The 17606-nt window shown below is 38.3% G+C and overlaps 1 protein-coding gene across 1 annotated transcript in view; it reads right to left on the minus strand.

Annotated features, from left to right (window-relative positions):
- LOC120626853 overlaps positions 1–15817 on the minus strand; it is a 140015-nt gene extending 124198 nt beyond the window's left edge. Inside the window, exon 1 of the mRNA XM_039894628.1 lies at positions 14999–15817. Coding sequence (XP_039750562.1) covers positions 14999–15077 — 79 coding nt within the window. The 5' untranslated portion in view covers positions 15078–15817. The remainder of the gene's footprint in view (positions 1–14998) is intronic.
- Positions 15818–17606: the final 1789 nt, after the last annotated feature.

A 17606-nucleotide genomic window follows, 5' to 3' on the forward strand; every position in this document is an offset into this window, starting at 1 on the left:
GATACGAACGCCTATTTTCTAATTTAGAACGCTGACTTGAAAATTGAATCTCGAATCCGATATCGGGCAAGGAAACATCAACATCATCAGCATCAACAGCCTGTTACAGTCCACTGCTGGACAAATAAAACTGGAGGATTTGCCCACCACGCTGGGCAGGCGGGTCTGTCATCGCAGTAGATGATAGTAGAAGCACAGAGGACGCTGCTGCCCACTCTCCGTTATATTCCCTTAGTCACATCTTACGACACCAAGAGAAACAAGAGGGGTTGTGAAAACTGTATTCCGATCTCCCGTCAACACTCGGCTCAACACGACAAAACAAGGACAACGTAACACCTAGCCTTAATTCATAACCGTAAATAAAACAGAAATACATACAGTAAACAATAAACTAACTTAAGTGAGAGGGTTAACGGAACATCATTCGAAATGGTACGCCACAGAAATTAAGACGACCCGGTTAGTCCTGGTCGCTCGCCATTAAAATGGCGTAAACAGCATAACGGGACGTTAACGGTATACGAATGACGAAACAGATAATGGATTAATAGTTTATACTGTTCCACTCAGCTTAATTAAGCCTCTTACATTTAATGTTTTTATTTTTATTCCAGTACAAGCTCACTGGCCCTACAATATTAGTGTGTGTTTGTTTGCACCAAACGACTTAATTTATAGCTTTAAGTTGAAAAGATTGAGAGTTGCATAAGGTTTTTTTGTATTCCACTACGTTTATTATACGGTTTACGTTTTTATTAGACGGCCGATTGGCGCAGTAGGCAGCGACCCTGCTTTTTGAGTCCAAGGCCGTGGGTTAGATTTCCACAACTGGAAAATGTTTGTGTGATGAACATGAATGTTTTTCAGTGTCTAGGTGTTTATCTGTATATTATAAGGATTTATGTATATTATTCATAAAAATATTCATCAGTCATCTTAGTACCCATAACACAAGCTACGCTTACTTAGGGGCTAGATGGCGATGTGTGTATTATCGTAGTATATTTATTTATTTATTTATGCCGCAAAGCGATTTAGCGTTTCGGTACCATATTGCAAAGAAACCGATTAGGGGTATAGTTTTAATATAACTGCCATACTTCCTAACAGGTTAGCCCGCTGCCATCATCACTTATCACCAGGTAAGATTGCAGTCAAGGGCTAACTTGTAGTGGAATAAAAACAGTCTTGCATTAAGACTCAGATGGCGCTATGATACGTCCTGGTATCTTAGTCGTTATCACACGCTAAGTTGCTTCGCTGTACATGTATGCCAACAGTGTAGTAACTAGCTTTGCCTTATGTGTCCCACTTAACTCAGAAAGAAACTTTAAATTCTCAATTTTATGTTTTCATTCGCCATCCGCTTGTGTTGAGTTAAACCCAACATTCATTTTAACTAAATATTGCAGAATAGTCCGATTAAATGAAAAATTGACTCTACCGGGAATATAACTCGTTACCTGCCAATGGTAAACCTACAGCTGCTGCCACTGCACCAGAATAGCTTCTGATTCTAATCTTAGATAGACGATTATTCATGCTGTATTGTACAATTTGTGTCTAAGAGCCACGATCGTCTTGTGCCATTAAAGTGACGTAAATAGTGTACCCCATTAACGTTTACAGCACTAGTGATGTAAGATAATGGATGACTTAAATTTAATGTTGCATTAAATTATAACGATTACTAGCTGCGCCTGTGTCTTCCGCGGTGATCTATTTATTTATTTACTTGCATTGTGTTGTGTTGTCGAAGTCATGTCTTTACATAGTCATGAGGGTCTGTCAGGGCGTAACAATAAGAAACAGTTTGATCCTTATAATTAGAACAAAAATACGGTTTCAGGATTCTAATTAGTTAGTTGAAATATATATCAGATGTCAGAATAATTAGTTACTATTAAAGATCGTCAAGTTAATAAATCTATTATAATATTAAATCATTGCTCAGCAAATAACTGTGTTATGTCATATATTTGTGTATATTTATTATGTAATTAGGTAGTAAAAGGACTATATTTTGTGTAAAAATACGTATGCTCCTGTAAACCAACCCAGTGAATGATATTTTCCAGGATCAAAAGTACCCTTTGTTATTCTCCATCTTTCCAACTTACTTCATGCAATAAATCCAGACGATTGGTTTCTTGGTTATGACGGACAAACAAACATATATGCTCTTTCTCATTTATAATATTAGTATGAATTATAATAATAATAAATATACTACGACATACACACATCGCCATCTAGCCCCAAAGTAGGTTGTGTTATGGTTACTACGATGACTGATAAATATTTTATGAATGATATCCATAAATGCTTATAATATACAGATGATGAAAATGGTGTGAGTCAGAAACTCTGACGCTTCTTGGGTCAAGACTATATAAATAAATAATAAATAAATACATTTATTGCGACAATAAACACAGCGCCAATTTATAAATGGCGCTATATTACGACAATATAGCGCCATCTAACCCCAAAGTAAGCGTAGCTTGTGCTATGTGTACTAAGATAACTGATGAATATTTTTATTAATAATATACATAAATACTTATAATATACTGATACACTACTGTAGGCATCTTCTAAGCAAGCTTGATCCAGATTCCTTGGGCAGCATGATCACTTATTTTCGTATGTGGTTGCAGTCAAGCACTAGTCTATAGATTAAAAAAAAAGACACTTGAGGTAAATCAATCTGAAAATACCTTCCTGTTTACTCAAAGGCTTTAGGAATAACTCAAGAAAATCTAATAAACGCATTTTTCTTCAGATTAAAGATTTCTCCCCGCTCTGCTCTAACAAGATTTGTATAACTTTTTTTTATAGCTGCGAAATGCTTTTGCACTTTCTAAAGGTATTGTAGATTGTTCCCGGCAGTTTTTATTTTTATTTTAGATATGCTTGCGCTTGACATATCATGGAAAGGAATGATGCGGTCTAAGTCGGGGCGCGCTTGCCTAGAGAATCCATTCACTCTTGCCTTAAAGGCATTCAAGTTGTATGGCAGGAAACACTGATACCGGAAGAGCGTTCCAAACCCTAGCGGTTCGTATTGGAAACGTAGATGAAAAGCGCTTCGTACGTGTTACGTGTAGGATATGTGGGACTCACTGGCCAATAGCATAGAATACCCACTTAAACCTAGCTGAGCTGAGAATGTATATACACCTAGTGAGACATCACAATATAGTGCACCCCAGTACAGAAACATGCATTCTATTTTAATGGGCTTTACTACCCATTTTCCGTAACTGACCGTAGCCGGAGATGCTTCAGAATTACATACACGCAGAAAGAGGAATGACGACGATGATGCAGCCTAGTTCCTAGGTGGAGCGCGCTTGCCTAAAAGATACCTATTCACTCCTGATTTAAAAGTACTCATATCGTAGTACTGGGGAAAATGGAAGCTGAAGGGCATTCCAGATCCTTGCGGTGAGAGTCAGAAACGATGATGCAAAGAGCTTCGTACGCGTCCGCGTTATATCAACCACGTAGGGATGCAGATCTCATCCATCTCAGTCTTGGCAGTAACACCCTTGACAGCGAAAAGCCCTAATCTAGAGTAGATACCTATACGTGCCTCTGATGCTCCTAGGCAGATAATTTTACTAGCATCCTTTACCGTGTCCTATGAGCTTGAGAAATTCATGTCACATTCCGTCTCGCGCTCTAATGGAAATTCTTGCTAAACTTGAAAGCACCTATGTCTTGCACCAGGCTTTTCATCCTAATTCTTATTACTTCTTCCGCCTCTCCTTGAGCCCGTGCATCCAGAAGGTTCTGTGTTTGTCTTTTTAGATGACCGTGTATATCTTCTATATATATAAAAGAGAAAGTGTATGGGTATGTTCCAGATAGGTTCCGAAACGGCAGGACCGATTTCAATGAAACTTTCACGGAATCTCCGGATTGACCTGGCGAATAATCCTGTAAAGTTTGGTGACGATCGGAGCACTCCTATTTTTGAAATGTCAAATACAGCTTTTATTTATTATGATGATATTCTATTGTTGGGTGTACATGGGTGTAGATAATGATCTTCACCCGCTCGAGAAGAGAATAGAAGAGAATGAATACGGTGAGAAATAAATGATTTAATATTACATTGGAGACTTAAATTAAAAATTTAATGATGTAAGTTTATTGTTTAACCAAAATCTAGCCCGGCGAATCGGGCTGGTTACGCTAGTATTAAATAAATATGTGTATATAATCCCTCAGTGCCTGAAAACTAAAGTCTTCCAATAGTGCGTGTTGCCAGTGATGACTTACGGATCTGAGACGTTGTTGCTAACTATGGACCTCATAAGAAGGCTTAGAGTTACTTAGCCGGCAACAAGCAACAAGCGGCGGCAAGTCAGAAATGAGGAGATCCGTAGGTCGTGAAGCTGAAGTGGCAATGGGCAGGGCACGTCCATACGTTGGAGTCTTAAGGTGCTGGAATGGCGACCCCGCACCGGTAAACGCAGTGTAGGTCGGTCCCCAATGAGGTGGACATATGACATAAGGCGAGTCGCTGGGAGCCGCTGGAGGCCCAGGACCTTGAATTGTGGAACTCCCTAATAAACACCTATGTCCAGAAGTGGATGTCCATTGGTTGCAATGATGACGATGATGATAAATAATATTCAATGATGTTAATGGAATGACGTTACTCCATGTTTTCGTTAACAATAAAAAGTTCACTAACAAATCCCCACTTTAATTCAGTTTATTTTCCATGGTAGTCCCGGATAATTTGCACCGCTACAATCCTTTGCGGACTACGCAATAAGATTTTATTTAGAGTAGTCAAAGCGAGCAACCATATGGGTGCCCCACATGCTATTTTACAGAACTAACACCTTAAATACCGCAACTAACTCAATGTAGCATGTTACATTGAATAATTCAAATCATTGAATAAACAAATGAGTATATAATGCAATAAATGAGTACGCTTTAATTTTATACAACATGGAGTAAACAACGAATTGCAAATATACTAGACGTGCTGTTGCTACATAGAGATCTCTTCCAGGCAACCAAAGGCGTACGAAGAAAATGCTATGCTTGCATGACAGTTGGTACCTACTGTCATGCAATATACATACTATATACACAAATAAAACGTGTAACCGAATTAAGAAATACTAAGGATGCATAAGTGTATTACATAAGAAATCACCCGGTGAAAATATTCAAAAAAAGAAGCATTTTTATTTTTCCATACAAACTAATTCATAACATTCTAAGTGTTTACATTTATTATGACAACCCTATTGAAGATAAAAGACCGGCACGCGCATAGTAGCTAAAGTGGCAGGATTTTAATTTTTCATGAGTTGTATCTGATCAGTGAGTTTTTTCAGTAAAAACTAAGGCAATTTTTATTTTTCTTTCTTTTTTTTTTCGGATTGTGTGTAGCTGATTAACCCTAATGATTTTAACAGCGTAACGCAAGCTTGTTGGCGAGCCTCGGAATGGGGCTCTGCCAGGGACTATGGCAATGCTTTACTCAAAAACTATTGGCGTTTCGATTCCACAGATAAGTCTCAGAGACAGCAAATAATGTACCTCTAAATCATTTGATATATCGGTTTTCATTCACACGTGGTAAAATACATTATGACTCTTATTAACATGAGACATATGAAACATGAGACTCCAATTTTGGCCCTGTGATGCTAGATATCCGAAAAAATAGCTTTATGAACCTGTTAGTAAAAGTACCGAAACTTTAACAATTACCTTCGGGTATATAGAGTACTTTATAAGATTTTGTGCTTGTCTTGTTTTGGACCTTGTTTAAAATAAATAATATTGAATCCCGTTGATAAAATGGCGTTAGTCAATGTTTACTTAAACATAGGAAATTCACCGATAAAACCTCACGGCACTACAGTTTATTTTTCTATAAAATAAAGTAGTTACCATCGCCCGCGGAAGCGTGTCAAATTATACTGGAAATACTCCACCGCATTTCCAACCAAGCCGAATTCATAGTCATTTTAACTTTCATACTGAAAATAATTCTAAAAATGTCCATTTCCATTTAAAACTTCAGTAATTGGTTATAGAGGAAACAAAATAATACTCGGAAACGCGTTGGAGCCGTTCAAATGTAACGAAATTTGAGAAGGTCCGTTAAGATAATGTTTTCAGTACGGAACACAGACAGTAAAACTGTGCTTATTTTTTCCTTTGCTCATCCTATTTAGCTGGAGTGAAATTTTATATGCATATTTCGGTTTAATTTTGTGGGTAATTTTGTACGTTGTTATTTTTGTAACTTAATGTTTTTTATTTTCACAAACAAACCCACGCGTGTTGTAATAATTTTAATCATAGTTTCATCCTATGAACATGATTGAATTTATTACGTTCTATGTTTGATTTTATTCTTGGAAAGAGTTATACGAACTATACTTCCTCGACATCTACAGGCAGCCTTTATATATCTTTATATATATATTTCTTGTGTGCGTGTGTATGTCACTGAACTCCTCCTAAACGGCTGGACCGATTTGAATGAATTTTTTGTATGCGTTTGGGTGGCACCCTAGATGGTTTAGATTCACATATCAGCCCCACAGATGGCGCTGGTATAAACATAATATATATATATATATATATATATATATATATATATATATTATGTTTAAACATAATATGTAGTATAAACATAATATATATATATATATATATATATATATATATATATATTATGTTTATATGCAATCACACCTGATGGTAAGTTATGATGAAGCTTAAGGTGGAGCGCGCTTGCCTAGAAGATGCCTATTCACTCTTGATTTGAAGGTACTAATACTGTAGGTACTGGGGAAAATGAAGCTGGAAGGGCATTTCAGATCCATGCGGTGCGAATCAGAAACGAAGATGCAAAGCACTTCGTACCCGACGAGGGACAAAAAGTCCCGCGATACAACGGTGGGGCACGCAACGGTACGATTGCACGCTATTATTCTTTAAGTCAAGAAATGAACGTGCATTGCTGGACATATGAGTATGTCTCTGGTGGTGAATTCCAAATTCAAAATCGAATGCCACTTGCATCGATGTCGTCTTTCCTCCCAGTCGGAAGTCTAACAAATCTACGTTCATGTACGTACGTATTCCAGCATCCTATCAGCGTGCATCAGTCCTCAAAGCTATGTGCCTCGCATTACCCACTCCAGCTTCGAGGCTCGTTGAGCAATGTCGGTAAGTCAGGTCCTTTAAGGATCTACTTCTGATTTGATTACGTAGAGAAACTTCAACAATAGCCCTCTCCATCGTCCGCGAAGTGACTTCAAGCCTTCTTATGAGATGGATACTTAGCGAGCGTTGTACGGTATTATTCGTTCAAAATCAGAATTGTCACATTTTTCAATTCAGAGACAACATTCAACTCGCGTAAAACTTCCACTTTTGCGCAAGCTGTCTTCGTGAACGGTAATTATTTTTTAAAGCTGAAAAAAGGAACTTTGTAATAAAGTGAAGTTTTTCCGCGAAAACGATCGCAAAATTTTTGTTCTTTAATAAAAATACAGAAATGAAATAAATAAAGCACGTGTTTCTTATTTGTCCTCACCGAGCGATTCTCCTCTCGGGAAAATGTAAGGTTGGTCGCATATTGGCAAGTACCGCGTGAAATCTAATAGCTTCTACTACTATACTATATTTTAAGTTTTTTTCAGTCACAGTTAATTATTACTTGAACTCACCTTTACACAGTAAATGTAATATATGTCGACGCTTAGTGCCAATTATTTGTCGACTTCTATTTTCTTCTGTAGTACGAGCTGTTGCCCAGAATTTTGTTCATAATATCAGTTTACATTTTTAGATATCTAACAGCTAGTTAGCTTTCAAATTCAAATAAAAAATAACAGTAAGCAATATCTATCCCGTGTATTAAAACATGAAATAAAGAATATCATTTTAAGAACCTACTTTTTACAAAGAAAATGAAACAATTATTTCTTAATTTGCATAGCACATGTGAGTTATTTTTCACGAATTCTGATCCTACAAGAGGGCTTATTTTTGTTACCAGATCAAATTTTATGCATTTTATTTTACTTGTTTTCTATTTTCTGTACTTATTTAAGGTCACCATAAAAGTGTATTAATTTATTCGTTCAAGTAGCAGTTAACTTAAATAAATGTTCGGTTGGTTTTACTTCGGAAAAGCTCTTCGCATTTAAATTCCAGGTAAACTGTATTTTTTACCATAAATGTATTTTAAATAAATCATACTTCAGGGAATCAAGCGATAATTTCAAACTGTTTGTTAGGTTCTTTTCCCGTAATGGAAAACTTTTTGTTGGCTTCTTTATTGTAGCTTTAATAGTAAAGTAAAAGTACTATGGGGCTTTAATATAAGCACTCGCTAATTTGCGGAAAACTCCATCAAATTTGGCGCTGTAGCTTTTTAGTACAATTATAAACAAATACGCGCAATGTCAAACACTACAATGAAATTGAACTTTGTATCACGTAAACTAAGTGGATAAAGCAAATACCTTATAACAAAAATGATATTCTCATTATTGTAACTATGTCATGTAATGTGCGTCTACTGCTGGACATAGGTCTTTTGTAGGGAGTTCCAAATACTACGTTCTTGTACCGCTTGGGTCCAGCGGCTCCCTGCGACCGCTTTATGTCATCCGCCTTGTAGGGATCTACCAACGCTGCGTTTACCGACACGAGGTCGCCATTCCGCCCACTGCCACTTTAGCTTTACGCCTCTTTGAGCTGTGTCGGAACTCTGGTTCTGCACTACTGATTTGATCACGTAGATATTCTCCTAGCATATCTCTCTCTATCGCTCGCTGAGTGACCCTAAAGGAGTCTAATGCTGAGCATAAAATATTTCCAAGTAAGCAGGTATCATTTTTTAAACTTTCTTTATCCATCAAGAGCCTATAATCATTGATTTAATATGATACTTTTGTAAACTCAGTGCCTATAACAATTACAAAGGACGCTGTTGCCCATCTTGGGTTTTATTTGGTATGTTCTCGTCCCGGCAATTTAAAAAGTTTTTATTAGTTGCTCATAAAAATATACCTCTAAAGCTATCACTATTTTTGGAAGGAAAAGCTTGTTATGTCCAACTAACTTAATTATCGGATCCTAGAATTACAAGATGTCAAAACTAAGTGTATGAGCCAATATTCGGGGTTTCGTTGGTTTAATATAGAGTTCCCATAGCCGAACTCATCATCATCATCAATTTAACCAATTTACGTCCACTGCTGGACATAGGTCTTTTGTAGGGTGTTCCACAATCTACGGTCCTGGGCCGCTTGCCTCCAGCGGCTCCGAGCGACTCGTCTGATACGCCGCGTTTACCGGTGCGGGATCGCCATTCCAGCACCTTAAGACCCCAATGTCCATCAGTTCTCCGAGCTATGTGCCCTGCTCATTGCCACTTCAGCTTCGCGACCCGCCGATCTATGTCGGTAATTCTGGTTCTTCTACGGATCTCCTCCTTTCTGATTTTATCACGTAGAGATAGTCCTAGCATAACTCTCTCCATGGATCGCTGAGTAACTCTGAGCCTTCGTATGAGGCACATTAATATTAACTAATATTATAAATGTAAAAGTACAAATGGATGTTTTAACAAACAATTCAATCAAACTAGAACAACTGAACGGATTAAAGCTTATAGTTAAAGGTAGTAAAAATCACGTTAATCCGTTTATATGCAGTAAGGTAAAAAAGAGGACTTCAAAATAAGGAAGGATTTTTATATCCAAAAGTCTAAAAGGGGAACGCGATGAAGACATGAAGTGTGTTCATATTAACGTTTTGAATGCTTCACAGAGCGAATGCCCTAATGAGAAAGTGCGGTTCCCAACCTGAATACCTGAGTACGGGCCACAGAATTTCTTGGGTTCTGTCACAATGTATTTTCTTATTATTTTTCTTTTCATTTTGATAAATTTTAATTAGGCACTTGATTCTTCAACGTGTCACACTGAGAGTTTGTATAATCAAGAATAATGACCCAATTATTTTAGTGTTGTGTTTCTACCCGAGGTCAGTGCTATTAGGGTTTGCATAATTATTGCATACGTACAATACGTACAATAGTGTATGAATATGTAAGAATGTATACGAGTGTATAATAGTGAGACATAACTATTTTTACATCTACATCGATATCTGAGTATATCTACCAATGATAAAAAACCAAAAAACAAAGAGAAAAGAAATACATTTCTTTGTTTGTTTATTATTAATCGATAAACTTTTCAAATATTGGAGCATTAGAAGCATATATAAACTTGTCGTGCAATATAATATGCTATGTAAAATTAGTAATTCGTTGAAAGAAAATTGTATATATTATTACAATAAACTAACGGCTGACATCTTTGAGATGTCTCTTAAAAAAAATCAAAGTTTGCAAAACATAAGCTTAAAGACAATTCATATCATAGTATTAAGGATTACATAAAAGATAAAAATGCTTGGGTATGAATAAATGCTCTAACCAGGTTTTTTTTAAATGCTTCTAAATGACAATTTGAGATGCGATAGTAAAATAACGATAAGGGAGAAAACTCGGCTAAGGTTGATGTGGGCATCTTATTAGACAAAATCGAGGACTCATTTTAGAGTACCTATGGAAATTGTAAAAAATCTACCCTACTCGCTGAATAAACAATATTTTTTAAGAACGTTATATTGAGAGAAAATCGGACCTCATCATTTTATTACGTAACCAAATCCGATTAAAACTGGCTCAATAATTCAGTTTAGAGACGTGCTAACAAATGGCATTATAAAATAAATACTTTTAAAACTTTTATTTTTCATATATATGCGTTAGGCCCGTCTCGCCCTGCGACTACTGTAAGGGGCGATGCGATCGGACGCTCAGCACTCCGAAGCCGGTGTGCTAGTATTGTGTCTATATGAATTGTAGTGCGGATGATGTGTAAAGGTATTGTGGAGGCAAACGTTTGAGAGATTAAATACGTACTACTGACAATTTGAACTTTTAAAGAAGTAGAATATGGCAATACTCACAATCGACTTGTTTCTAGCCCGAGCTATGTCCGAGTCCGTGTATTGAATGATGAGGAGATGGAGACATTACGTTGATAATGGGATCTAGTGGTTATCTAGAGGAATTTAGGGGAATTCAGGTCTTGCGAACTCGTTGCTACTTACGCTTTTAAAGTCTTGAGTTATTATGGGACAACAAGGTTGGGGTCTTAGCCGCTGGATGATCATGTGCCAGTATTATTGAAGTAATTATGAAACCTTACGGAGAGATCTTTGATAGGGACCCAGTTGATTTAGTTACAAAATGCTTGAACGTTGGAGTAAAATTACAGCAATTGTTTAGCTCGAGCTTTCGACAGAACGTTTGTTAAACAAAAATCAACAAAAAGAATGTTAAATAATTATAAAATGTTGGAAAAGAGCAACTGCTGAGTTTCTTGCCTGCTTCTTCTCGGTAGTATCTGCGTTTCGAAACGGTGGAAGAGTCACTACAAACAGACATACTTGAAGTTTTAAAAGTGTTTATACAAGGCCTACTTGAAATAAATGAATTGTGTTTTTTTCCACTACTATGTTATTTATACAGTAGTAATAAGGGCCGTGTGGTGACGGCAGGTCAGAATTCATTTGCCACCACATTTTGAGACAACAGTAGCCTCGACTAAAGCTTCCCAACAAACTTGACATTCTCCTTTTGTCTTGTTGTACAAACATAATCAAACCCATTTTGCAGTGTCTTCTAAGATGACTGGTGAATTAAAAAAAAAAACATTTTATTTCAGTTTGTGGGCCCATATATAAAATTGAGAGATTCAAATAAAATGAATATAAAAGTGTTTTTTTTTTTATTCTTTATATATTAGATTAAAGACTATTCTTAACAATTAGAATGACAGCCCCATCGTTCTCTTTACGAAAATTAATAAATTCCTTCTATTTAGAAATAGATTTATAATTAACCAAAGATAGTGATGACACACAATGACAATAATCTAAAAAAAAAAATATATTTTCCATTCCACAGACTGCACTAGTTGTGTCAAGTTTTCGTTTCTCATAGTACACTTTTAGCGTCTTACCTTTTTACGAGCTCTTGAGTTTTTTAAAAGGCTTTACTGGATCTAAAGGAAAAGTTTACCACTCTGAAGGATAAACCTGTTTCAGTTCGAAACTAGATGGTATTTTGTAGTTATATTGACTTAAAAACTCGTTATAGTTTCTTAAAAATAACGCAGCATAGATAAGCACCAGTATTAGTTTTCTAGCGCCAAAATAATCGCTCTTTTAACCGAAATCAAAGATACTGCGCTTCTTACGTCGTCATTACCATCACATTACTACAGGGTACGGATTTGCTCTCGAATTTAGAAGGCTTCAAGCCGTGACCTGGAGGTATACAACGGGTTCCCGGGCGTCTAACAAAGCCAATAAGAGGGGCATGCCGTGGTGGTTTTTAGTATGGTTATACCCCCTTTAGAGTCCCACATATTCTCCGTTCAGCCCAAGTGTCGGAGGTAGCAATAAAGCTTTTCCACCACGTAGTCCAAAGGCGGATTCACGCGCTTTTGGGACCAATAGGTATGTAAGTGATATTTAATTGTTTGAAACGCTCATAACTTCGAAAGCACTGGGACACAACAATGCTGCTTGGCGGAAGATATAAGAATGGCGGAACTTGATCGCAATAGGATAAAAAAACTAAACCAACTTCATAATAGTTTGTGGGTGGTGTAATAATAGTTGCTAAACTGAGATGTTTTTTTCCATTACAAGATAGCCCTTGAATACAATCTCACCAGCTGGTAAGTCACGATGCCGTCTAAGATGGTGACAGGCTAAGTTAGGGGTATGGTAATTACATTAAATCAGGTCTGGATTTAACATAATTGGTTACTGGAATCGCTTAACAGCACGTCTTCGTTAATAGGGTGGTAACTAGCCACAGATGAAGCCTCCCACCAGACCAGAACCGAGCAAATTCAGGAGTTATAAACGCCCAAATTTACCCTGCCGGGTATAGAACCCGGGACGTCCCACTTACAAACACACCGCTGCGCCAGGGAGGTCGCCAAAAAATGATTTCGAGTTGTTTACTTTCGTCACTTATGGTAAAAAATACAAAATATAGAATACAATTTTTGTTAATACTGAATTCTGTTATATAGACTTCAATCAAAAAAGCTGTAAGGCCTTATGCTTTGTGATAAAGGCATACATTTTTAAATGTTATTACATTACATCTTAGGCATCATCAATAAATATCATTAACATATAATTCAAGAATCGGGTGCCAGCCTCTTTACATAAGTAGAATTTCTGATATATTGTGGGATTTTGAATTTTTCCGCGATGCATAAGACCGTTTCCAGAAAGCAAGCCACAGGTTAACACCAAATACTAAATATCTGAATCATCAGCATCGTCATATAAATCCATTAACGGCCCACTACGGGGCACGGGTCTCCCACAATGAGAAGGGGTTTTAAGGCCGTAGTCCACTACGCTGGCCCATTGCGGATTGGTAGACTCCACACGCCTTTGAGAACATTATGGAGATTTCTCAGGTGTGCAGGATGTTTTCCTTCACCGTTGAAGTATAACCCCACGATGTTTTCCTTCACCGTTGAAGTATAATTAAAACGCACATAACTTAGAAAAGTTAGAGGTGCTGGGATTCGTACTCGACCCCAAGAAATTGAAGTCCAAGTTCTATCCACTGGTCTACTATAACCTCTCTATCTCTATTTTCTAGATACCTTCAAGTTAAAAATTAATTGATCCCCTACGTAACCCTACTAGGTAGTTATTATTGAAAACTGAGGAACACGTGTTTCGTATTTTATAACTCAACCCATTACATACATGTATTACATACACACCAATATAATTTGTGAGGCACGCATTTGTTTGTATAAATATTATAATAACTACTTTACATTTTAAAAACTGTATGTACCTACATTCTTGTGAATAAAAAAAAAAAAAAATTATTATTAATTATATTATTATTAAATACAAAGATTCATAAATAAAAGTAACTTGAAAAATGTCACCATTTCTTATAAACTTTCTTACCCTGTTTAAACAAACCCCTAAACTTTAAGTATGCCTATTCAAATCAAATTCTCTAAAAGTTTTAAGTTTTAGAAGAAGGTATAAGTCGACTAAAAGTCCGGAAAAAGCTTTTATTACTAATTTACTAGTTTAAGCGTAAATTTATCATTTCAGTAAAGTATGTATTGTTATAATATCCAATCTATATCCTGTTATATAAGTTTTGCAAACACCTCATGTTAAAAATCATATCCTAATTTTATAAATACGAATTTGGGTTTTTTTGTTACCTTCACATCCTAACTTATTTGGCAATCAACTTGATTTTTGGCATAGAGTTAGTTGAAAAGACAGAGAGTAACATAGGCTACTTGTTATTCCGGGATACAAACGTTTCCCACGATATTTGTGAAAAAACTCGAAAGAGACAGAACGCAACTCTGACGAAGAACGCAAGTAATAGCTAATATTGTAATAAATGAGGTAACTCATTGTTTATCAAATACACTCAAATAAGTCACTCACTGTTTCTTATATAATAGTTTGAACACTTAAATTGGGGACAAATGAGGAAGTAAATCTTGCAAATCAGTTACTCTAACCAGATACTTAGTAACAAGTGCCAATGTGACAAGTAAATAGCAATAATAATACCGAGACGTCGTGTGTTGTACATTTTTACGTTTCAGAAACCCAAACGCTTCGGTTTGTTTTACAAAATGTTAATAATATAAAATTTATTTAAAAGTTCATGTAATGCTTAATTGTACTATCTGTAAAATACATCTCTACTTCTGATGTCAATTTCTGAATCTAATGTAAAATAATTACTCAAACGTCAATTCAATAATCTAAATTGATATAGAGATCTAAGGTCTGAAAGCATTCGGAAAGGGTATTATTATCAACTCACCATAAATCATCGAGATAAATAGCAGGATCGCATTCAGGACGTATGAATGCCACTTAATCCTTTTCAGATCCCCGGCCATCTTCTATATATGTTACAGTTATATTTATAATAAACACTTTAACTTTATTTCTATTTTTTACACTCTCTTCTCTCTTCTTTTCATTATCACTTCATATTTTATCTGTACTAATTATTTTATTAACTCCTAATTAGTGAGCGCTTACATCAATTAAATTAAGAAACACGGATGAATTATGGGCCGTCTACACTAGCCGAAACCATCGTGTCACAACGTATCCCTTATAATAACCCTACCTGTCTTCACTAAAACTGTCAATATTCATTTAAGTTCTTAATCAACTCGTTGACAAATAACGAAGTGACACTCTCGCCTGTTAAAATTAATGGCACGTCATATATTATAAGCTCCTTCTGGAAGTCGTTTAGCTATTTTTATTTTGTTAGACATCCATTGCACATAAATCGTTTCGGAAGTTTAGGGCGAGCGTGTGCAGGGATTAGGTCCGACATAATGCACTTGAGGAGTCTAAAATTAACTGAAAAAATATATCATGTTTACGCAGATAAATCCTCTTAAAACCGCCAAGCAACTTTTAGAAAAAAAAAAAATGCTTCAACACCTAATATTTATTGAACACAACTGTAACACTTTAAATCACTACCATTTAGACCATCGTTCTTTTTCATACAAGTTTGCTAAATTCACGAAAAATGTAGGCCGTATCGCGTTCGTCGGTATCACAGTTCGGCATTTTTCGGAGTGAGAAACCGTTGCGCGCCTCACACGACTTCCCGGGAGGACTGCTTGGAAAGCACTGACTTACATAAGGGAGCTGTCCTGTGCCAGAGTGTCTAACCGAAAGAGAGGGAAGACGGCACGGCGAGGGTTGTTAATAGTTTCGAGAGGGATGGAAGAATTTTTCGCATCCATCGGCGGTCCATTGAAATCCACCGCTGAAAATCTTGTGTGAAGAACAATTAAAATGTACATAAATCTGAATGAGTTTCCTACTTATATCGGGATTAATGAATGTTTAATCCTATTCCGACTCGCGCATCCGTCCCGTACGGATGTCTGTCTCGCAACCGATTGCTCGAGGTGAAAGTGTCAGTGGAAATCAGTGTCCGTTTCTGCGTTGTGGTAGTGCAGTGTAGTTCTAGGGTCTAGGATTCCTGTAAGTACACGTGTTATTATTAGCGTAGTTTAACATCCTCGTCACCTAAAGGCGAGGCCCCATAGGGCCACACCCTTTTTTTAGGCACACACCTCCCTGCATGGCAGGGAGGTCAACCGCTACCCCGGGGGCCGCCATGGCCCTCGCCGACTCCGACCTTAATCTGGAGGCCCTCTTAAAGGACCTCCAGGAGAATAACGCGGGTTACCTAAACCGCTTTAGGACTGTTAGGCCTAGAGTGTTCACGGACAGCCCGCAATCCCCGGCTCCCGCAGAGCCGATTACCGACGACCCGGTCGCTATCCCTGCGATAGCGATCGAAGAATCTACCTCCCCGGCATCATCCGAGACCGACGACGGCTTCACCGTCGTCGGTGCTAAAAAGCGGAAGCTTAAGGCTTCCAAATCCAAGGCGAACCCGCCAAAGAAAGTGGTAACGGACCGCCCAACTAAGACCCAGTCCCAAGCGCCCCGCGCAGCGCCTCGCGCAGCGTCCCAGGCTTCCCCTGCGGACGAAGACGAGCCCGAAGACTCCCCTATGGAGGAGCAACCCCAACCCAGGGATAGAATCCCACCTCTCTTCATCCGCGACAAGCTCGCATGGATGAAAATCATCCCGCTTCTTGAAGCGAACGGCATCGGCTTCACCGGTGCCCGATCCACCGCTATAGGCATTAGAGTACAGTGCCTATCCTCCGACGACCACCGTCGGCTAACTTCAATGCTCAGAGAGCATAATATAGGTTTTCATACCTACGCCCTAAGAGACGAACGCATTCTCCGCGTCGTCATTAAAGGATTACCGAAGGAGATTAGCTCCGAGGTAATAAAAGCCGACCTTTTGTCGCAAAATCTACCTGTCCTGGAGGTACATAGGATGTACAATACCAGGACGAAATATGTCTACGAGATGGTTCTCGTTTTATTAGAACTTTCCCCCGAAGGTAAAGAGATTTACAATCTCGAAAAAGTGTGCCACCTTTCAGGACTCACTATCGAGAAGCCCCATAACAGAGGCAAGGTCGGCCAGTGCCACCGATGCCAACTGTACGGCCATTCCGCAAGGAATTGTTTCGCCCGCCCTAGGTGCGTCAAGTGCCTGGGCGACCACGGCACCGCCGATTGCTCCCGACGGGACCCGACCGTCGACGAACCACCGAGCTGTGTACTCTGCTACACCCAAGGGCACCCCGCGAATTATCGCGGATGCCCAAAGGCGCCGCAGTTTACACGGCGCAGGGGTCCGCCGCCGGCTCGGAGACCCGCAGCACAGCCCGCCCAACGCTTCGTCCCAGCGCCGGTACCCGCTACCAGCGCATGGGCCAAGCCCCTTAACGGAGCGCCTAGCGCCTCCGCCCCCGCCCCCGCACCGGTGCCGGTAGCCCCTCAGGCCACCGCACCGGCAGCGGCCC

Source organism: Pararge aegeria, chromosome 10 (genome assembly GCF_905163445.1).
Source record: "Pararge aegeria chromosome 10, ilParAegt1.1, whole genome shotgun sequence".
NCBI classification, from domain to species: Eukaryota; Metazoa; Arthropoda; class Insecta; order Lepidoptera; family Nymphalidae; genus Pararge; species Pararge aegeria.